Here is a 22,460-nt window from a genome sequence, read left to right on the forward strand (position 1 = left end):
GTGTTTCTTACTGCAAGTCATGGTCCAAAAATTTTGACACTCATTGTTCTAAGGTGACTTGACTTGGTGTCTTCTTCAAAGCCCTGCCATTCCCATCTGGCAGACCCCTCCCTGTCCTCTAGGCTTTCTCTTTGGTCTGAGGATAAGCTCTCCAGCTCTCGCATGGGAAGGAAGGTGGGGCTGGTGCAGGAGCTCTGGCCTTCCAAACCCTGTTGTAAGCTGCTTGGCACCCCTCCCCCTCCTATAGCCCTCATTCCTCCCCTGGCCATATATAGCAAAGCTAAAAACAGCTGCTGACTTAAAGCACACGCACACGCCCCAGCCCTGAAAGAGTAATGTGCCTGTTGCGTTGCTGGCTGTTCCCACCAAGACACTCATGGGCTCCAGACCTCCTAGAGTCTTTAGTGCTTGTTGTTTTCTGAGGTTCTTGGTCCTGGGGCCCTTGCCTTGGCCTCAGAGACCCATAAATACCCTGAAACTTCAGGCGTGATATGAACATATGTGCAAGACTATCTGTGTTTTTCTGGGAGGCATTTTCTCACATAGTCTCAGATTCTCCAAGTCATCTCTGGCTCAAAGAAGTTCCAGAACCACTGATGACTTTATTAATCCTGTCCCCAAAATGTGCACTGGAAGAATCAAGCCCGAAGTGGACTTTTTCCATAAAGCTAATAAAAATAATAACAGTAAAGCCAATTGTGGGCAGACTGCTGGAGCCCAGGAGTTCAAGACCAGCCTGGGCAACATGGTGAAACCCCATCTCAACAAAAAAGAAAAATACAAAAATTAGCTGGACATGGTGGCATTCACCTATAGTCCCAACTACTTCAGAGGCTGAGGTGGGAGGATCGCTTGAGTCCGGGAGGTCGAGGCTGCAGTGAGCCATGATCACACCACTGCACTCCAGGCTGTGCAACAGAATGAGACACTGTGTCAAAAAAATAAAATAAAATAAATAAAATAATAATAATGATAGTTAACATGTTTGGAGTGCTTACTAAGTCCCAGGCACCATTCCTAGCACTTGAGGTACTTGAGGTATGTTGTGTTATTTATTTATTGATTGATTTTTTGAGATGGAGTTCCGTTCTTGTCGCCCAGGCTGGAGTGCAATGGTGCAATCTTGGCTCACTGTAACCTCTGCCTCCTGGATTCAAGCAATTCTCCTGCCTCAGCCTCCTCAGTAGCTGGGACTATAGGCATGTGCCACCATGCCCGGCTAACTTTTTGTTTTAGTAGAGACAGGGTTTCACCATTTTGTCCAGGCTAGTCTCGAGCTCCTGACCTCAGGTGATACCCCTGCCTCGGCCTCCCAAAGTGCTGGGATGACAGGGGCGAGCCACCGCGCCCAGCCTGCTGTGTTGTTTAAACCTTCACCCAACAACCTCATGGAGACATAGTTACGGCTCCTGTTTTACATATGAGGAAGCTGACATGGAGATCATGCAAGTACCTCGCTCAAGGTCATCTAGCTAATAAGAGGCAGAGATGCAATTTGATAATAATAAGTGATCATTAAACATTTGGTATTATAAATAAGTATTTTAAATAATAAACAGTAAACAACGATACAGAATAGGACATGCTTCATAATTCGTGAGACCCAGTGCAAAATGAAAATGTGGACCCCTTCTTTAAAATCTTTAGAATTTTAAGTTTGGTTTTTTTTTTTTTTTTTTTTTTAGATGGGGACAACAGAGCATTAACCCAGGCGCAGGGGCCTTCTGAGTGCTGGGTCCTACGAGACTGCATAGTTCCAGCACTCACGAAGCTGGCCTTGACAATAGTAATAACTGTGCCTGGCTACTAGTTAATGTGTCTTTATTATGTACCAGGCTCCGGCTAAGAGTCTTATGGGCATTGTATTACTTAGGTTTCCTCATAACCCTGTCATCTACTACCCTAGTGGCTTTTAAACTGTTATAATTGCAATTCCACTATAAGATATGTATTTTATTCCTTCTCTGGGCAGTGAATGCAAAAAAACAAATGTATTTTACATTGTAATTCTATATCTATACACATATAAAAAGGATGCAAAACTGAAACAAACCATCGCGAAACAAGATTTCCCTTCCTAGGTACGATGCTTGCTATTTTCTCTTTTATTCTATTTTGTTGACAGAATTAAATGAGGCCCTGATCCATGTAAAGCTCTTAGAACAGGGTATGGCATGTGTTAGTGCTTTCATTACTAATATTATTATTATCATTACATGCTGAAAAGTTGAGACTTTATGTTTAATTATGACGATTGGGTCAAAAACCCAAGCGTTTGCGCTGTGGATCCAGTTTTCTTTCTTCTGCTCAAAGCTTATGATTTAAGCTAATGTTAGTCCAATTGACTCTGAACACAGGAGCTACGTGATTTTGCCAGACTGAGCAGTAAGTACCTGGTGTCACATTCTCTGGGCCTGTGATACGTGTTCCTTGCAGAGAGAAGCTTGAAGGAACTTAACTTTCATATTTATTTATTTATTTGCATAATAGAATATCTTTTCTGTTGATCAGTTTATCTATCTTTATGCCAATGTCATGCTGCCTTGGTTACTATAGCTTTATATTGTCATAAAATCAGAGTAAATCCTTCAACTTTGCCCTTCTTGTTCAAGATTGCATTATTCTAGGTCATTTCTATTTTAAAATCAGCTTCTTCAGCCTGGGCAACAGAGTGAGACCCTGTCTCAAAAACAAAACAAAACAAAACAAAAACAAAGAAAAGAAAACCAGCTTCTTGATTTCTGAAAAGGCCTGCTGGGATTTTGATGAAGATTGTATTAAATCTATAGATCAGTTTGAGAGAATGGACATCTTATTAGCAGTGAGTCTTCCAACCCATGAACATGGTATATATCCCTATTTGTTTAGGTTTTCTTTAATTCCACACAACAATGTTTTAGAGATTTCAATGTCTTATACATCTTTTGTTAATTTTATCCCTAGGTATTTTATTTTTTGTGATATTGTAAATGGCATTTAACATTTTATTTTTTCAATTGTTCACTGCTAGTTTATAGAAACACAACTATTTTTGTATATTGACTTTGAATTCTTTTACCGTGCTCAGTTAATTTCTTAGTTCTAGTGGATCTTTTTGTTTTTGTTTTTGAGGTTAAAAGGAATATCTTTTAACTTAAAGTAGTTTGATTGTTATTGAAAATAAAGTGTAGAGGCCCTGAGAGAATCTGATATTACTAAAGGAAGACATATGATATTTAAGCATCTGAGACTTAGAGTAGCCAGATCTGGGTTCAAATCCCGGCTGTGCCGGTTCTTAACCATATGAACCTGGGCGCACCATGTAACCTCCCCGAGCTTCTGTTTCCTTTTTTGCTTTAGGGATGTGCTAACACCTCCCTCAGAATATGGTCGAGACAATGAAACAATATAATACCTGTGAAGCACTCAGCATCATGCCTGGCACATGCCAAAATATATATTCCTGTGTTTCCTTCACATTCCAAAGGGTGAATTAATTCAGCACGGCCTGAACTATAGCTGTCCCTGTCTTTGGGAGGATATTTGAGGAAAAAAGGAGTTTTTGACTTTGGAACAGTAAATAAGACAAGACTTTGATTCGCGTAGTTCTGTCTTGAGTCCTGCCAGTGTAGATGGAATCCATGCCAGACACCATTCCATTTCGAATGTAGAATCAGCATAATTTAACCTCATCTTGGAAATCTCATGTCCCAGTTCACAGCCAGGCATCAGTGTGACAGTCAGCTGAGCTGCTGTCTTGGCAGCTTCTGGGCATTCTACGGAGACCCCAGGAGAGCACAGCAGACCCTTAGCAGGACAGAAAAGCAGACATCATTAGTCTTTCCTCTCCACGGCCTTGTTTTCAGTGATTCATGTGCCCGATTGGCCAAATCTCTGCAGACGTGCTCCTGTCCAAGGCCAGGCCTCTGGGATTTATCGAGCTGCTTGTTTCCAGGGCCTACTAATTCCGTGACCAGCAGCTGTTCCCCGGAGGAGGCCCTGCCCTCCACACCCTTGTGAGGAATGCCGAGTCTCATTTTCTGAGGGCCCTGGTTGAGGGTGGGGTGTGGGGCCGGGGGGACAGGGATGCTTCCTGCCATAGACTTCCTGCCTTGGAGGGTTATCCTTGTTCTCACCTATCCCTTCCCGAGCTGAAGCCACAGAGTAGGAGAGAAGTTAGGGCCGGCACTCCTCCCTCCCGTGTAACTTTCACTCCCTGCTTAAAGGGAACTGATGAGAGTTGCCTGGCACAGATCTGTGCCTGGCAGAATCCACAGAGCAGCCCAGGTGTGCTAGGAACTCCAGAGTGATCCCTGCTCCAGGCCAGGAATGAGCACCTTGTGCCTGGAGGTATTCCTGCCAGTGCTGGCTGACCATTGCTGTGGATGGGGTAGAGTTGGAGTCACAATTGGAGGCCAGACGGCTGCATGCAGCCTGCAGGGCACACTCTGGCTGGCATGCACCATGTTTTTATTATTTCTATTTTTAATTAAATTGGAATCCCTTATGGGTAGGTTTTTTTTTTTTTTTTTTTTTTTGTAGGGTCTTGCTCTGTCGCCCAGGCTGGAGTGCAATGGTACAATAATGGCTCACTGAAGCCTCAACTTCCTGGGCTCAAGCGATCCTCCCATCCCAGCCTGCAAGTTCCTAGGATTACAGGTGCACGCCACCATGCCTGGCTAATTTTTCTGTAGAGATGGGGTTTCTCCATGTTGCCCTGGCTGGTCTCAAACTCCTGAGCCCAAGCCATCTGCCTGCCTCAGCTTCCCAAATTGCTGGGATTATGGCCTGAGCCACTATGCCCAGCCTATGGCTACCTTTTAACAAAGTGATCAAATTTAACATCATCAATGACAGACAAACCGACAGTATGTACCCTGGATGGGAGGTACGGAGAAGGCCAGCACTTTAAGAGGCCAAGGCAGGAAGATTGCTTGAGCCCAGGAGTTCAAGACCAGCCTGGGCAACATAGTGAGACTCTGTCTCTTAAAAAAAAAAAGACAGACAGGATCTGACCCATTTGATGAGATTCTTTCAGCTACTGTGTTGAGAAGAGGCTGTTTTGGGAAGACAGGTATTGGGTGAGGGGGAGGTGGCATGGAGACCAACTAGTGAGTTTATTATAATTATTACTGGTGAGATGATGGTGGCTTGCACCATTACCTTGTAGCAGCAGAGGTGGTGAGAAAACGCATTTTGAAGCAAAAGCTTATAGACTGGACAGGATTGAGAGAAAGAGGAGTCAAAGATGGTCCCAAGGCTTTTGCCTGAACCATAGAAGGATGGTGTTTCCATGAACTGAGATGGGGTGAGGGTTTGAGAAGGGAAGGTCAGGAGTTCAGTACTGGACACCACGGGTGAGAGATACCTGTTGGAAGTGTCCATGGGCATTGGGGTTGTGGGCAGGCCTGTGCACAGGTAGGTGGGGATCCTTTTAGACCCTCTCCCCTTGACCTTTCTTGCCTGCTGCACACACAATCATTTCTGGTCTCCAAGTCCCTCAGGGTTGCTGAGCTGACTCAAGGCCTGGAAATGGGCCTTTCCCCCAGGCCACAGGCTCCAGGGCTGTCAGCACCCAGGCGATGCCTCCTGGTTAATCCCCTGATTTCGGGTGAGCTACGGGGCATCATCCGGGGCAGCAGCCTCTGGATGTAGGGGTGGTGGAGCCCTGCGGGCTCAGGGACTTGTCATCCACCCACTGCAACCTGATCCTGCTCCTGGGAGCTGGTCCCAAATGCAGCCAGCTCCTCTGCTTTGGGTTGTCTGTTAGTGATCGCAGGAAACCAGAGACGGTGGAGATTTGATGGACAGCAGCATTTGGAAGCCATGGGAAGGGACTTTGGTGCCAGCCTTGCAGGCCAGCCAGAGAGCAAGGCCTTGGGATTGTTATGAGAAAAATGTAACGCAGTCTAAATGCTCACCGAAGGGACTGCTAAATTAATTTATGAGACCATGCGATGAACTACAAAAGGCCTTTAAAAAGGCAGAGGTGAACCCACCTGTATTCATACAGAAAGAAATCTAAGGCATTATAAGCGAACAAAAGCTATTTGGCAAATATCTATTGAGTGCCTGCTAGGTGCTAGGTAGTGTTCTCAGAGATGGGGTCAGTGGTAGACTGGTGAACAGCTAATCTTTTAGTCTATTTGTGATAAGTATATGGTTGCAAATTGGCAGAAAAAGGCCTGGAAGGATCTAAATCATTAACAGGAGTTACTCTGGGGAGATCGCACAAAGGTGTTTTCTTTTATATACTCTTCTGTTGTTTGGATTTTTTGCAATGAGCATATGACTTTTAAAATTTTGTTTTCTTTTTTTTTTTTTTAAATTTGTGACAGGGTCTCATTCTGTTACCCAGGCTGGAGTGCAAGAGGGATCTTGGCCCCCCGCCACCTCCGCCCCTGCGTGACGCATGGGGCTCAAGCAATCCTCCCATGTCAGCCTCCTGAGTAGTTGGGACCACAGACGTGCACCACCACACCCAGCTACTTTTTTGTAGTTTTAGTAGAGAGAGGGGTTGACCAGGCTGGTCTTGAACTCCTGAGCTTAAGAGAGCCACCCACCTCAGCTTCCCAAAGTGCTGGGATTACAGTCATGAGCCACAACACCTGGTTCACTGCAACCTCCGCTTCCCGGGTTCAAGTGATTCTCCTGTCTCAGCCTCCTGAGTAGCTGGGATTACAGGCAAGCGCCACCACACCCGGCTAATTTTTGTATTTTTAGTAGAGACGAGGTTTTACCACGTTGTCCAGGCTGGTCGCGAACTCCTGACCTCAAGTGATCTGCCTACCTTGGCCTCCCAAAGTGCTGGGATTACAGGCGTGAGCCACTGCACCTGGCTCAACTTTTGCAATTTTTAAAAAGTACTTCCTCCATACAAACAGTATTTACATGTAAACATAATAAGGAGCCCTCAGGATGCAAAAAGGGTTGGGGGTGGGGGTGTCTAAGCACAGTTTTCCAGAATCTAGGCTCAGAATCCTGGATAGCCTCCCTTTGTTCCTCCTCACTCTGGGTACTCAGCTTTTCAATGCAAGGCAGGGTTGAAAGAGCATTTGAGGCAAGGGACCTGTTCTTCAGTCCCAGCTGAGCTACTCCCGGGCTGTGTGGCCTTGGCCAGGTCCCTCTACCTCTCTGAGCCTAAGCTTCCTCCCCTGTATAATGAAGGAATAAGACTATACTTACCCATGAAGGTAAGCAGATTTTCTCACGCACAACACTGGCTAATCGGGTGGGACTACCTGTGGAAGTGGTGAGGGGAGACTGCAGGCTATAGTGCTACTCAGCCTCAGGACCCATTAGCAATGTCAGTTGTGGACACAGGATGGGGAATAAGTGGCCTATGTGATGGATTACTTACGGGCTTGGACTAGAAGATCTTATCATCGTCTGATGAATTTTTTTTGTTTGTTTTTCTTGAGACAGAGTCTTGCTGTGTCGCCCAGGCTGGAGTGCAGTGGTACAATCTCGGCTCACTACAACCTCCGCCTCCTGGGTTCAAGCAATTCTTTGCCTCAGCCTCCTGAGTAGCTGGGATTACAGGCATACGCCACCACACCAGGCTAACTTTTGTATTTTTAGTAGAGATGGTGTTTTGCCATGTTGGCCAGGGTGGTCTTGAACTCCTGACCTCGTGAACCACCTGCCTTGGCCTCCCAAAGTGCTAGGATTACAGGTGTGAGGCACAGCGCGGGGCCTTTGTTTGTTTGTTGTATGGATAAAATTAACTTATTGGGACAATGGCATTGTAGTAGAGAAAGAGTTTAATCGATGTAGGGCTAGTCAAGTGGGAAGATGGGGGCTTATCATTTAATTGTGTGTCTCTGAAAGCTTGGAAGGTAGCGTTTTTTAAGGATAGGTTGGCGGGCAGGGGGCTAGGGAGAGGGAAATGTTGATTGGTTGGATGAGGGATGAAATTATAGGAAGTTGAAGCTGGCTTTTTTGTACTGAGGCAGTTTCGGGGTGGGGGTTACAGGACTGGTTGAATTAGTTTTTTATTATGAGTCACAGGTCTGGGTAGAATCGTCAGAATGTAAAAGTTCAAAAAATATTTGAAAGGGCAATTTTAGGTTTTGACAGTAGTGATGTTATCTACAGGAGTCACTGGGGAGGTTACAAGTTCTGTAACCTCTGGCTATATTTCTCTGGAGTCATAATTTTATAAAGGCGGTTTTGGTCTCTGAGTCAAGAGGGGGTTAGTTTCAGGAAAGGACTGTTAACTGTTTTTGTCTTAAACTATTAACTCAATTTTAGTTTGGTCTACGTCCAGGCATGAATGAAGACAGTTAGCTTGTGAGGTTAGAAGTAAGATGGAGTCAGTTATATCAGATTTTTTTACTGTTATAATATTTTTATGTCAGATTTTTTATTGTCATAATTTTTATAAAAGCTGTTTTAATCTCCAAGCTCCACTCCAGTTGTGACCTTCTCAGGACTGAAATATTCTCACTTACACCAGAGCTGAGGTTATCTATGGCTGTGTTGCAGATTTGCAATAGAAACCTGAGCGCTCATATTAAATATGGGTTATTGGGCCGGGCTTGGTGGCTCATGCCTGTGATTGCAGCATTTTGGGAGGTTGAGGCAGGAGGACTGCTTGAGTCCAGGAGTTCAAGAGCAGCCTGGGCAACATAGTGAGACCACATCTCTACAAAAAAATAAAATTAGCCAGGCGTGATGGCACGCACCTGTGGTCCGGGTTACTTGGGAGGCTGAGGTGGAAGGCTCACTTCAGCCCAGGAGGTTGAAGCTGCAGTGAGCTGTGATTGTGCCACCGCACTCCAGCTTGGATTACAGAGTGAGACTCTGTCTCGAAACAAAACAAAACAAAAAGTATTTCTATATACACACATACGGGTTACGAGAGCCAGCTCCTACTGGCTGGTGAGAGCTCAGGAACTTTGCAGTCATGGTGGGGGTATTTGCACAGTGGAAACTGACTAGTGTTACAAACTGAGGTTGGTTGCTTTGTTTTTCCTAAAGAGCTGGTTTGCTACTATATCCTGACTATTGTACGAATACAAAATGCCCTTTTTTTCCTTCTCACCCCAATTTAGGGTGATCAGCCATCTCAATTTGCCTGAAACTGCCCAGTGTTAGCACTGAAAGTTCCACATCCCAGGAAACCTCTCAGACATAGGCAAACTGGGATGACTGGTCACCCTACAGTCTTTTCCCATGAAGTGAAGGGAGCCAACCTTTGTTGAGAGCCTGAGATCTCTGCTAGATAAACCATGTAATACAGCAACCCTGCAAAGGAAACTTGCTATGCTCACTTTACTGAGAGGAGACAGACTTAGAGAGACCTTATTCAAAGCCTGTGCTTGTTAATGCATTGGACAGTATCTGCTGAATGTCTTCCATGTGTTAGTTCCTGCACGGAGTGCTGGGGATGCTGTGGTGGGCAAGGAAGACCTGTCCCTGCCCCCAAGTGCGTGTATATAACAGCAGAGACCGGTATCTAAATACAGTTACTTAAATACAAAATGTGATACATATTTTGAGGGAAGAATAAAAGAGTTTATGAACTGATAACAGGGAAACCTGGTCTGGTCTGATCATCAGAGAAGGCTTCCTTGAGGAAGTGATGTTTGAGCTGAGATCTGCAGGATGAATAGGGATAAACTGGGTGACAGGGGAGGCCACACAGGCAGGCAGAAGGGACAGCAAATGCAAAGGCTTGGAGGTGAGACCTGAGCATGCTGTGTTCCAGAAAAGGCTGGAGCACAGACTCAGAGGGAGAGTGGGGTGGATGAGGCTGGAGGGATTGGCAAAGCCCAGATCATGAGGGTTTTGTGGGTCACAGTGAGGAGCTTGGATTTCATCCTTCTGATAGACTCCGGGCTATCCCTTCAGACACTCCTTAGGACACATTCCCCGAGCTGCCAGGAGTGTTAGCAGCTGACAGATCCTAGCTGGGTATTTCTCTCCAACAAAGGGAGCTGTCTCATTCACATCCAATGACTGTAATGACCTGGCCCCCTTGCTTTGATTTTGGGCGACTCTGAAGGGCTATCCCAGCTTAAATGCCCCTGGGATCAGTTGACGATTCTGTTGCAGATGTTCAGCTTCTTACCCTGCCGAATCCTGCTTCCTTCCTTACATGTGCTCTTCCTGAGAGCGCTCTCTGCTAAATCACCCACACATCATCTCAGCTTCAGAATCTGTTCCCTAGGGATCCTGACCTGAGACAATCCTCAAGGCACTGGGAAGTTACTGCAGGGTTTTCAGAGGGGGAGTAACCTGCTGAGATTTGCATCTTACGAAGAAGATGAGTGGCAGCAGCAAAGGGTCAACTGAAGTGGGGGGCAGGGAGGATACTACTGTCATCATCAAGGGAGAAAAGGACGTGGCTTGGACTAGACAGATAGGGTGGAGACCAAGAGAGGTAGAAAAATTAAGGAGTAGCGCAGTGCGTCATCATGAGAAAGTCATTTAAATTCTTAGTTTCAGTTTTTCCAATTATAACATCGAAATGATGATGCCTGTATCTGTTACAATACTTTCTTACCTATTTATTTTAACCATATATTAAGCAAAATTAAGGAGATATTCAGAGTCAGATCTATCTGTTTCTTTTTTTGTTTTTTTTGTTTGTTTGTTTTTGAGACGGAGTCTCGCTCTGTCGCCCAGGCTGGAGTGCAGTGGCCGGATCTCAGCTCACTGCAAGCTCCGCCTCCCGGGTTCACGCCATTCTCCTGCCTCAGCCTCCCGAGTAGCTGGGACTACAGGCGTCCGCCACCTCGCCCGGCTAGTTTTTTTTGTATTTTTTAGTAGAGACGGGGTTTCACCGTGTTAGCCAGGATGGTCTCGATCTCCTGACCTCGTGATCCACCCGTCTCGGCCTCCCAAAGTGCTGGGATTACAGGCTTGAGCCACCGCGCCCGGCCAGATCTATCTGTTTCTAAAGGGCGTGTAATTTCCATTATTCTTTGCTACCTCCAAAGATGTCTTAGCCCTGACTTACTTTCTCTGGGATGCTGGGTCCATAGTCTTTATCAAGGTGGATTAGAGCCAAGCTGGGATGAGTCCCTTATACTCAGGAGCATCTGTGTGGTGTCTGTGGCATGGGCATGCATGCTGACCGCAGTGAGCATTTCTGGTTCACCTGGTCTGATCTTGGTATGCTTGGAGAAGAGCCTCTAACCCCTGGACTCTCTGATGCTCACTCTATATCTGCCACGCGCCATCTTAAACACTGTCTGAAATTTGTTGATGACACTTCTATGGGCCACCCAAATATCTTGTGCCAACATCTGGTACTATGTGAGAGGACTTGGAGAAGGATCAGGGATGGCTGGTAGACAAAACAGGCAAGATAAAGATAAGAGAGCTGCCATGGGAAGTAAGAAGTGATAAATGTCTTGGGCAATGAGAATTTGGAGGAAGGAAGGTGATTACCTGAAGGAGGTGGTTTGAAACTGGGCTATGAAGGATTTGGGAAGACAAGGCTGGGAAAGTGACTTGGAACCAGGTCATGCAGGGACTGGACTATCAGGTAAGGACTTCCATAGGCAATGGGGACTCCTAGAAAGGAGCTAGTCCTCGTTCCTTCCTCTCCATCTCTGTTCAGTTCTCCAATGTGTTAGTCTGCTTTCTGTTACTTATAACAGAATACCTGAAACTGTGTAGTTTATAAGAAACAAAATGTATTTCCTAGAGTTCTGGAGGCTAGGCAGTCCAAAGTCAAGGGGGCATATCAGGAGAGGCCATTCTTACTGGTGGGGACTCTCTGCAGAGTCCCAAGGTGGCACAGGGTGTCATGTGATGAGGGGGCCAAGTGTGCTAGCTCAGATCTCTCTTCCTCTTCTTTTTTTTTTTTTTTTTTTGAGACAGAGTCTCGCACTGTGTCACCCAGGCTGGAGTGCAGTGGCGCGATCTAGGCTCACTGCAAGCTCCGCCTCTCAGGTTCACGCCATTCTCCTGCCTCAGCCTCCGAGTAGCTGGGACTACAGGCGCCCGCCACCACGCCCGGCTAGTTTTTTGTATTTTTAGTAGAGACGGGGTTTCACCATGTTAGCCAGGATGGTCTCGATCTCCTGACCTCGTGATCCACCCGCCTCGGCCTCCCAAAGTGCTGGGATTACAGGCTTGAGCCACCGCGCCCGGCCTCTCTTCCTCTTCTTATAAAGCCACCAGCCCCACTCCCATAACCAATTAAACCATGAATCCATGAGTGGATTAATCACCTCATAAAGGCCCCACCTCTCAATACTGCCACATTGAGGATTAAGTTTCAATATAAGTTTTTTTGGGGGGACAAACATTCAAGCCATAGCACCCAGAACTGATCTTCCAACCTCAGATAGTTCCCTAGAAATAGGAAGGTGTCACTGGCCAGATGGGGTGGTGTTCTCAGTGTCCATTCTATATTTGGAGGCAGAATCCTGGTCTGGCCCATATATTTCTTTGATATCTCAAACTGGATTCTGGGTCTCTCAGCTCTTCCTTGGTGTCTTAGTCAATTTTGTGTTGCTATACAAGAATAGGGCTGGGTGTGGTGGCTTATGCCTGTAATCCCAGCACTTTGGGAGGCCAAGACGGGTGGATCACGAGGTCAGGAGTTCGAGACCAGCCTGGCCAATATAGCAAAACCCCGTCTCTACTAAAACTACAAAAAATTAGCTGGGCATGGTGGCAGGAACCTGTAGTCTCAGCTACTTGGGAGGCTGAGGCAGGAGAATTGCTTGAACACAGGAGGCGGTGGTTGCAGTGAGCCAAGATCACGCTACTGCATGCCAGCCTGGGCAACAAAGCAAGACTCCATCTCAGAAAAAAAAAAAAAAAAGAATACCCAAGGCCAGGTAATTTATAAAGAAAAATGTTTATTTGGCTAACGATTCTGGTGGCTGGAAAGTTCAAGGTGGAGCATCTACCTCTGATGAGGGCCTCAGGCTGCTTCCACTCATGGCAGAAGGTGCAGGGGAGCCAGTGTGTGCAGAGATCACATGGCAAGAGTGGAAGCAAGAGTGAGATTGAAAAGGTGCCAGGCTGTTTGTAACAACCAGCTCTTGTGGGAATTAATAGAGTAGGAACTCACTCACCCCCAAGGGAAGGCATTAATCTATTCACGAGGGATCTGCCCCTATGACCCAAACACTTCCCATTAGTCCCCACCTCCAACACTGAGGATAACATTTCAACATGAAGTTTGGAGGGGACAAACATCTGAACCATAGCACTTACATTTCTGAAATGGTCATGCTTTCTTTAGAGCTGAGATTTGGGTGAGAATTTTGGAGCCTTTAACCTGTCAGGGAAGTTCTCATATTCTTAGAAGTGAAAACACTAGTCAGGACACTTAGCTGTAACTGCCAACAACTGCCACATTGTGTCATCATGAGCAAGTCATTAAAATTCTTAGTTTTGGCTTTTCCAACTGTAAAATCAAAATGATGTTACCTGTATCCATTAAGATGCTCTTTTGTTTGCAGGTCACAGAAAACCCTAACTCCAAATGACTTAACCTAGCACTTCCTAATGGAAGTATAATATGAACTACAAATGTAATTTAAAATTTTTTAATAGTCATATTTAAAAAGGTGAAATTAACTTTAATATGTTTTATTTAACTCATTGTCCACAATAATATCTTTTTTGTGTGTAACCAATATACAATCATTAATGAGACATTTTCCATTCTTTTGGTATGAATTTTTAAAAATTTAGTGTTCAATGACCACAGGTGGCTAGTGGCTACCATATTGGACAGCACACCCTTAAACAGTGAGGATATTTATTATTTCATATAATCAAAAATCCAGAGGTAGAGGAGCCCCAGGATTGGTTAATTTGGAGGCTCAACAGCATCAACAAAGATCCAGCTTCCTGCCAGCTTTTTGCTCTGTCATCCACAGAGTATCAGCTTTGTTTTCAGCTAGCTCTCCTCATGGTCCCAAAGTGGCTGCCACAGCTCTGGGATCACCTCCAGATGCATTGACATCCAGCAGAAGAAGAGGCTGTGTTTCTCTGCATGTATCTTTTTATGAGAACAAAAAACTCTTTTCTGCCTCCCCTCCCAGCTGATTTTCCCTCAGTCTCAGTGCTAGATTTCACCACATACTCATGTATAATCTAGTCATTGGCAAGGAAGATCTGAGTCTGGCTTAGAGCAATCACAATTTACCCCCAGAGTTGGAGATAGGCTTACCCTTCTCTAAATCTCATGGAGGAGAACTAGACACTGGAACAAAACTGAGGTCCTATCAGCAAAGAAATAGAGAATTGCCGTTGCCCAAAGTGGGTTCTGTGGAACACAAATCCTGGCAGACGCTCTGTGAACAGGATCTTCTGATTAAATAACATCTGCTTGGAGAGCCACAGTCGTCATGAGCACATTAAGGCTTCTGATAAATCCCATGGGAAGGAGACCTTTCATCTTATTTCACTTCGATTTTCTCAGACTTTCTCGACTTCAGAACTGTTCTTTATTCCCCCATGATAAAACACATTAACGCAAGTTTTGAGAAATACAGTTTTGGAGAACCTGCCTTAATGGATTATTAGTTTATGGAGCAGGGAAACTCTTCTACAGGATACATGCTCATACGTTGGCCTCTTTTGGATACAGCTGAATGACCTGTACCAAACACGCCAGGAAAATTCCTGTAGACCAGGCAAAGATAGAGTACCCAGTGGCTCAGACCGCAATCATCATTTCCCTGTAAAAGAATGAAAAGTACAGTTTCCTCCTTGCTCAACTCATCCAAACCTTGGATTCACACCCTATGAAAAAGTCTCACATAAAAGCACATACTGAGGCCTTTGGCATATAATGATTTGCTTATTTTCTCCCTCTCCTCTCCTCTCCTCTCCTCTTTTTTGAGACAGAGTTTTGCTCTTGTTGCCCAGGCTGGAGTGCAATGGCACGATCTCAGCTCACCGCAACCTCTGCCTCCTGGGTTCAAGCAATTCTCCTGCCTCAGGCTCCCGAGTAGCTGGGATTGCAGGCATGTGCCACCATGTCTGGCTAATTTTGTACTTTTTTTTAGTAGAGATGGGGTTTCTCCATGTTGGCCAGGCTGGTCTTGAACTCCCGACCTCAGGTGATCTGCCCGCCTTTGCCTCTCAAAGTACTGGGATTACAGACATGAGTCACCAAGCCTGGCCAATTTGCCTATTTTCTTTATCATAGTCTTCATGGTCTTTCTGGTGTCTTCCTGAAATAGATCTGTTTGCCAAAGCAAATGTATTCAGACTGATGTTAAAACCACAGTAGAAGCCCTCTTATCAGATGTCATCAATACCAGTTATAAATTGGTTAATTGAATAAGTCAGTAAAAGCAGAGCAACCCAAAAATAGCCCATATGTCTTATATTTTTTAATTTAAATCACATATATGTAGAACATATAGTAATTCAATCTTTACTTTTCATTCACTAGTCTTCTGATGACAAAGTCTTTAACGAATGGAGTTTCTCATTGTCTTTCTTGCACGCCCATAACGTGTAATCTACAAAAACTAGTTTCTTTCAGTTTCTTTAACGAGGAGTGAGAAGTTAAAAACACTGGCAACCTGAGTGTAGAAAATGTCTAGGTTTTTATAATTTCATTCCCAGTCTTAGATAGGTATTTCATTTATACAGAATTTGAGGATAATTTTTTAGGAACTCTCTTTTATGAACATCTAAAAGTATCTGGCTTTTAAGCAACCCTCTTCATTTTTTGGTACATTCATATCCCATTGGTTTACATGAGAAACATCCACAAATCACATCATTTCAAAAATGAACACAGGCCGGGCGCGGTGGCTCAAGCCTGTAATCCCAGCACTTTGGGAGGCCGAGACGGGCGGATCACGAGGTTAGGAGATCGAGACCATCCTGGCTAACACAGTGAAACCCCGTCTCTACTAAAAAAAAATACAAAAAACTAGCCGGGCGAGGTGGCGGGCGCCTGTAGTCCCAGCTACTCAGGAGGCTGAGGCAGGAGAATGGCGTAAACCCGGGAGGCAGAGCTTGCAGTGAGCTGAGATCCAGCCACTGCACTCCAGCCTGGGCGACAGAGCAAGACTCCGTCTCAAAAAAAAAAAAAGAAAAGAAAAGAAAAAAGCTACACAAAAAACTACACATTGTGTAGTGTATTTTATACAACATTATGGAAAAGGAAAAGCTATAAGGACAGANACAAAAAAAAAAAAAAAAAAAAAAAAAAAAAAAAAAATGAACACAACTGGAGTAAACAAGTTTGGGAATAATCTTAAACATCAAACTTCACATCTGGGTGCAGAAGCATGGAGACTTCTGAGAACATGGTCTACCAGCTGGGAGCATCTGTGTGCTAAGGGCACCAGTTAGCAGGGTTTTTAATTTTTATTATTTTTTTTGTTTTTATTTTATTTTTTTTGAGAAAGAGTGTCACTGTGTCTCCCAGGCTGGAGTGCAGTGGTGCCATCTTGGCTCACTGCAACCTCTGCCTCCTGGGTTCAAACGATTCTCCTGCCTCAGCCTCCCGAGTAGCTGGGATTACAGGTGTGCGCCACCATCCCTAGCTAATTTTTGTATTGCTAATAGGGGCGGAGTTTTGCTATGTTAGCCAGGCTGGTCTCGAACTCCTGGCCTCAAGTGATCCACCTGCCTCAGCCTCCCAAAGTGCTGGGATTACAGCCGTGGGCCACCGTGCCCAGATAAGGTAGCAGGTTTGACAGAAGCAATGGAGCATACTGGTTAATGGGAGGCCAATGGGAAGAGTTTACAGCTCCCAACCCAGCCTGCACATTAGAATCATCTGGGTTACTTTAAAAAATATCCAATGTCCAGAGCAATTAAGTCATAATCTCTCTCCAGGAAAGGGGATCTTGTACTGTAGATATGGCTGCCAGAAACTATACTGTAGTATGTGTTTAGGAGCATGGAGGTGAATGAACAGATCCCAACATTTTCTGCCTCCTAAGGTCAGAAACTCTGAGGCCTTCTCCTTGAGTCAGGGGTGTGCCCCAACCAGCAAAATCTGAGTATTCCAGAGCACAAACATGCTTTCTTACAAACAACTGGACCTGGGCAGAAAATTGGAGCTGGTCTCATTTTCTTCTTGAGCTCTCTCTGTCTTCTGTGGCTCCTTTTCATCTTTCCAGTTAATCCTTTCTGGGCAAAGACTCTGATCTGTCAAAAATCTAGGGTTTATTGAACACTTACTATACACTAGGCACTGAGCTAGCTGCCTCACACATAGTTCATTTACTCTTCAACCCACCCTCCCCACTCCCTGCCACTCAAGACCTGGGGCATCACCTCTCATCTGGACTACTGCCGTGGCTGCATTTATTTCTGTGATTGGTTAATGAAATTTAGTCTATCCCTGGCACAAGACTCTAAGCCCCTTGCTGGCAGGGATCATGTCCACTTAGTTCACGACTGTATCCCAGCACCTAGCTAAAAGAATGCATGGTCTTCATCTAGCTTGTCAAATGCAAAGGGTTGTATGAACAACCAGATGAAGTAGGTATCATAATTTCCATTTTACAGAAGGACAAACTGAGGCTCTGCAGGCTTAAATAGTTTATGCATGTCTTAGAACTATTCAACATCAGAGTTTAGATTTAAATCTCTGTTATTCTACACTCACCAGAAAAGCAACTGCAAGAAGGCTGTATTTAGGTTTTATTAATTTCAGGAGTTCTGTGCGGGGGACAGGACCTTATTTTTGCCATGGTTATGGCCTTCACCAGGATTTTACGTGTACACCAATAACTCCTAGGGCTTAAATTGCTGAATCTGGACCTGAACACCCTTGGCAGCCACTGCTGTCCACTACTGAGCACCTACTGCATACCGAGTCATGAGGGAAAAAGAGATGGGTTTCCTGCCCCTCAAAAGACATAAGACTGTCATTCAGGAAAAGAGTCGAAAAATCACTGGATGCTTACCAAGGATTTCCTTGGGCCTGGGAACTGTGCTAGATGGCAGAATCTTAGCAAGAATAAGGTAGACAAAGCTTCCTCCCTCTTGGAAGTCAAAGACAAGCAGGGAAGGCTTACGGTGAACAAATGGCACCTGTGAAAAGTGCTAAGAAAAATGGATGACATGATAACGTGTGGCTGTTTCTGGCAGCACTCAGGGAACGGGACTCAAGAAATCTTCCTGGATGAAGTCACGTTTAAGCCAAAGCTTGAACTGTCAATAGAAGTTGGCCAGGGGAAGAAGGAAGAGAAGAGCACGCAAAAAAATGGGGAAAGCTTGTGCAAAGGCCCCAAGGTGGGAAGGCAAGTGCGAGTGGTGAGCAGTCCAAGATGAGGCAGGGGAGGTGGCAGGGGCAGCCCCTGCCAGGTTTTGTAGGCAGTTGGGGATGTTGATCCTTTCCTTTGGGGCAGTGGGAAGCCCTGCAGGGTTTACAAAGCTCAGTGAGGAGGCAGCCCAAAGGGTATTGGAGCCCCTCCTTCTGCAGATGGCCCCTCTCAGCCAGGTGGCCATGGACAAGGGCCTCCCTCTCTCCCTTTGCAGATGCATTGTTCCTGTCCCCAGGGAGAACTGTCCTGTCTTGGAGAGATTCGGACCAGGGGTGGCCTCAGGAGTCGGTTTTTCCCCTTCCCAGGGCCCTGTCACTCCCAGCCTCCCCTGGGTGTCTGTGCCTCTTGCCATTCGCTTGTAAGTTTCCTAATATAGCCTGACTGTTTCCTTCCCAACTGGTGGCCAAGAGCTGCTCTCCTGTTGCAATCTCAGTTTTTCTTGGGCTTAAAGGGACCACGTCAGCCCATCTCATGCCAAACTGAAGCCAAAGGTAGGTTGGTTGATTTAATTTCATAAAGTTGTCCAACCCAGAGATTAGATTTCTTCTCTCTTTCTCCCAGTTTACCATCTTCTCTGCTCTCTGCCTGTTCACTTTCCCCTTTCATTTTTTTTTCTTATTTCTTCTGAGAAGTAGAGGAGCATAGCCAGACATGGATGTGAGTTTGGCTCTGGCATATTTATTAGCTGTGTCATCTTGGATGAGTCCTTTGTCCTTGATAGGCCTTAGTTTTTTCTCATCTGTAAAACAGGAACCAGAAAATACCTCCCCAGAGCTGTTATTTCCACAGAGCTGTTTGCAGATGGACAAAACAGAAAGAAGAGAATAAACAGTTGTGGAATGCCTGCTGTTCATTTACTCATTCATTCATCCAACACATATTTACTGAGTACCTATTTGGCACAGTTCAAGGCACTGAGGATACCACCGTGAATAAAAAAAGAAAATAATCCTTGCCTTTAAGGAGCTCGCATGCCAGTGAGGGGGATGGTCAATAACACAAGAAGAAGCAAAATGTGTGTTGCATTAGATATGCTCTAGGAAAAATAAAGCAAGGAAGGGAGATAGAAGACCTTGGACAGGGGTTGAATCTTAAATAGGGTGGTCACGGGTGGCTTTGCTGAGAAGATGACATTTGAGTAAAGGCTTGAAGATGGCAAGAGGGTGAACCATGTAGGTATCTGGAGGAAGGGCATTACAGGTAGAGGGAACAGCAATACCAAGGTTCTGAGGTGGCTCCATGGCTCCTGTGTGGCAGCAAAGCAGCCTTTGTGGCAAGAGTGGAGGGAGGGAAAGGGGAGGATGCAGGGAGAGGAGCACAGAGGAGTGACGGGGATGAAGTCAGGTAAGGCCTGTGGGTCACTAAGGACTTCAGCTTTTCTTCTGAGTGAGAAGGGAAAGTGCAGTGTCGTGATCTAACTTAATACATGTGAACAAAATCCCTCTGATTGCTGTGTTAGGGATGGATAGAGAGGCACGGGTGGAATCAGCAGACCAGTGTGGCAGTGACTATGAAAATCCAGGTGAGAGAGAACGGTGGCACAGACCACCATCTAGTCGAAGTGGAGGTGGTGAGAAGCGGCTGGATTCTGGATTCATTTGGAAAGTACAGCTGACAACTTTCCTGACAGATATTTGCAGAATGCTATGCTGGGTTTGTTTGTGTGTTTGTTTTTCTGAAAAACTTCTTTACAATTTATTTATTTACATTACAAACTCAACTTTAGCAAGGTGTAATTTCCATAGGATAAAATGCATTTGAAATGTACGGGTGTGACAGATGTACACACTAGTGTAAACCATCAGCACAATCAAAATGCAGAACATCTGGCCAGGCGCAGTAGCTCACTCCTGCAATCCCAACACTTTGGGAGCCCGAGGTGGGTGGATCACCTGAGGTCAGGAGTTCGAGACCAGCCTAGCCAACATGGTGAAACCCTATCTCTACTAAAAATACAAAAATTAGCTGGGGGTGGTGGCGCATGCCTGTAATCCCAGCTACTCGGGAGGCTGAGGCAGGAGAATCACTTGAACCCAGGAGGCGGAGGTTGCAGTGAGCCGAGATCATACCCATTGCACTCCAGCCTGGGTGACAAGAGCAAAACTCCATCCCCCAACCTCCCTCCCCCACCAAAAAAGAAAAAAAGAGGCAGAATATTTCCATCAACTCAGAAAGTTTCCCTGTGCCCTTCTGCATTCGATTCCTTCCACACTCAGTCCCTGGCAACCACAGATCCACTTTCTGGCACTATAGGTTTGTTTTTTTTTTTGAGACTTTCATGTAACTGGAATCACACAGCTTTCATCTCTAGCTTTGTTCATTTAGCATGTTTTGGAGACCCAGTCATGTGCTGTATGTAACAGTAGCCTGCTCTCTCTTCCTGCTGCCTAGCACTTCACTGTGTTAGTTTATCCTTGTACCAGCTGATTGATACTTGAGTTGTTTCCAGTTTTTGTTGTCTCATTTTTAATCCTCAAAAGACCCCTGGAAAGTGGATATTACTTTTCCATTTTCCAGATAAAAAAACTGAGAATCAAGGCCGGGCGCGGTGGCTCATGCCTGTAATCCCAGCACTTTGGGAGGCCGAGGCGGGCGTATCACGAGGTCAGGAGATCGAGACCATCCTGGCTAACACAGTGAAACCCCGTCTCTACTAAAAATACAAAAAATTAGCTGGGCGTGGTGGCGGGCGCCCGTAGTCCCAGCTACTCTGGAGGCTGAGGCAGGAGAATGGCGTGAACCTGGGAGGCTGAGCTTGCAGTGAACCGAGATGGCGCCACTGCACTCAAGCCTGGGCGACAGAGTGAGACTCCGTCTCAAAAAATAAAAATAAAAACAAAAACAAAACAAAACAAAACAAAACTGAGAATCAAAAGAAGGAACTTGCCCAAGGTTCCCCAGCTTAGATGATATTCAAAGCCAGGTTGATTCCACATTCCATTCTGTCCTCAGCCTCCATCCAATGGGATCATATGTGAATGAGCTTGGGAAATGCGACCTATTGGTTTCCCATTTATCCAACTTCCCATTTTTCATCTGCTATACCACATTCTTATATTTCTGTTCATTGCACCTGCCACACAATCCCATTTCCCACTTCCTTAGCTTAAGTTGGACCTTAGTTCAAATCCCAGTTCTGCTCCTTTCTCACTGTGTGACGTTGGGCAAGTCACATAACTTCTCTGAACATCAATCTACCTATGAAATAGAGGTCATATTTGCCTCTTCCTCTATGAGATCATGCACAATGCTTTCTTCTCCATTTCTGTCTCTCTCCATTGCTCTTTAGCCCTTTTAGTGCTGATATTCCATGATCCTTGGTTTTCTGAGGCTGGTCATTGAAGGGAACAGAGCCCAGGTGTCTCTCCCTCCTGGCTGTTCTTTCTTGCTGTCCAGAGGGGCTGGAAGGACTAGGGACCTTCTCCAACAGAATAAACTGGAATTGATGGTGGTGAAGCCCAAGGATCAGTTGTTCTCTTTTTAAAGTTTCATTGGTGCTTCTAATGCACACCAGGATTAAGAGCCATGGGCTCGCAGCATACACTGTGGCATCAGACCAACTTAGGCTTGGATCCCATTTCCTTGGTCAAATTGCTTAACCTCTCATATCACCAGCATCCTCCTGGAAATGAGCATTATCATGGAACCCACCTCACAGGACTGTCGAGAGGTTTAGTGAGCATTGTACATGATCCTTAATGGGGGTTCTGGATCCTTAATGGGGGCTCTTCATGCAGAAGGGGCAGGGTGGGGTAGAAGTGGGATCTTGAGCTCAGTGTGTGTGCTGGGAGGGACCAGGCAGTGTGGAAGCATCTAGATGTGCCCTCCTTCGCCTCCAGAGTCACAGTGCAACAATTCCTAGAAGCTCAGCATCTCAGAGTTAGGTCCAGCCTTGGAGAGCTCTTCACCCAACACATCATTGACAGGCAGACAATGGAGGCGTTAAGAAAAGGAATTGCCAAGGTCACCCAATGAGATGGAATTTTTGAACAGGTTTAGTCAGTCAGCCATTTTGCAGATATTAACGGAGCACCTGTGTGTACCAGGCACTGTTCCAGGTTCTGGAATCCATCCAAGAACAAAATAGAAAAGATCCCTGCCCTCATGGAGCTTCCATTTTAGCAGAGGGAGAAAAGCAATTAATGTAATAAGTAAGTCATATGGTATGTTAGAAGGTGATATGTGCTACAGGAAAAATAAGGAAAAGTAGATAAGTGAGCAGGGTGGTGGGGGTGCAGGCAGATTGCAATTTTGGAA

At 45.5% G+C, this 22,460-nt stretch overlaps 1 protein-coding gene across 2 annotated transcripts in view; it reads left to right on the plus strand.

The window, feature by feature from the left end:
• JPH2 (junctophilin 2) overlaps nt 1–22,460 on the plus strand; it is a 79,473-nt gene that overhangs the window by 6,269 nt on the left and 50,744 nt on the right. Inside the window, exon 2 of one of the 2 annotated variants that reach the window (XM_025399054.1) lies at nt 3,340–4,489. The exons of the other annotated variant lie outside the window; for it this stretch is intronic. Within the exon in view, the coding sequence (XP_025254839.1) occupies nt 3,340–3,350 (11 nt within the window). The 3' untranslated portion in view covers nt 3,351–4,489. Of the gene's footprint in view, nt 1–3,339; nt 4,490–22,460 lie in introns of those variants that run through there. 2 annotated transcript variants of the gene reach the window in all.

Source organism: Theropithecus gelada, chromosome 10, assembly GCF_003255815.1.
Source record: "Theropithecus gelada isolate Dixy chromosome 10, Tgel_1.0, whole genome shotgun sequence".
In the NCBI taxonomy this organism is placed as follows: Eukaryota; Metazoa; Chordata; class Mammalia; order Primates; family Cercopithecidae; genus Theropithecus; species Theropithecus gelada.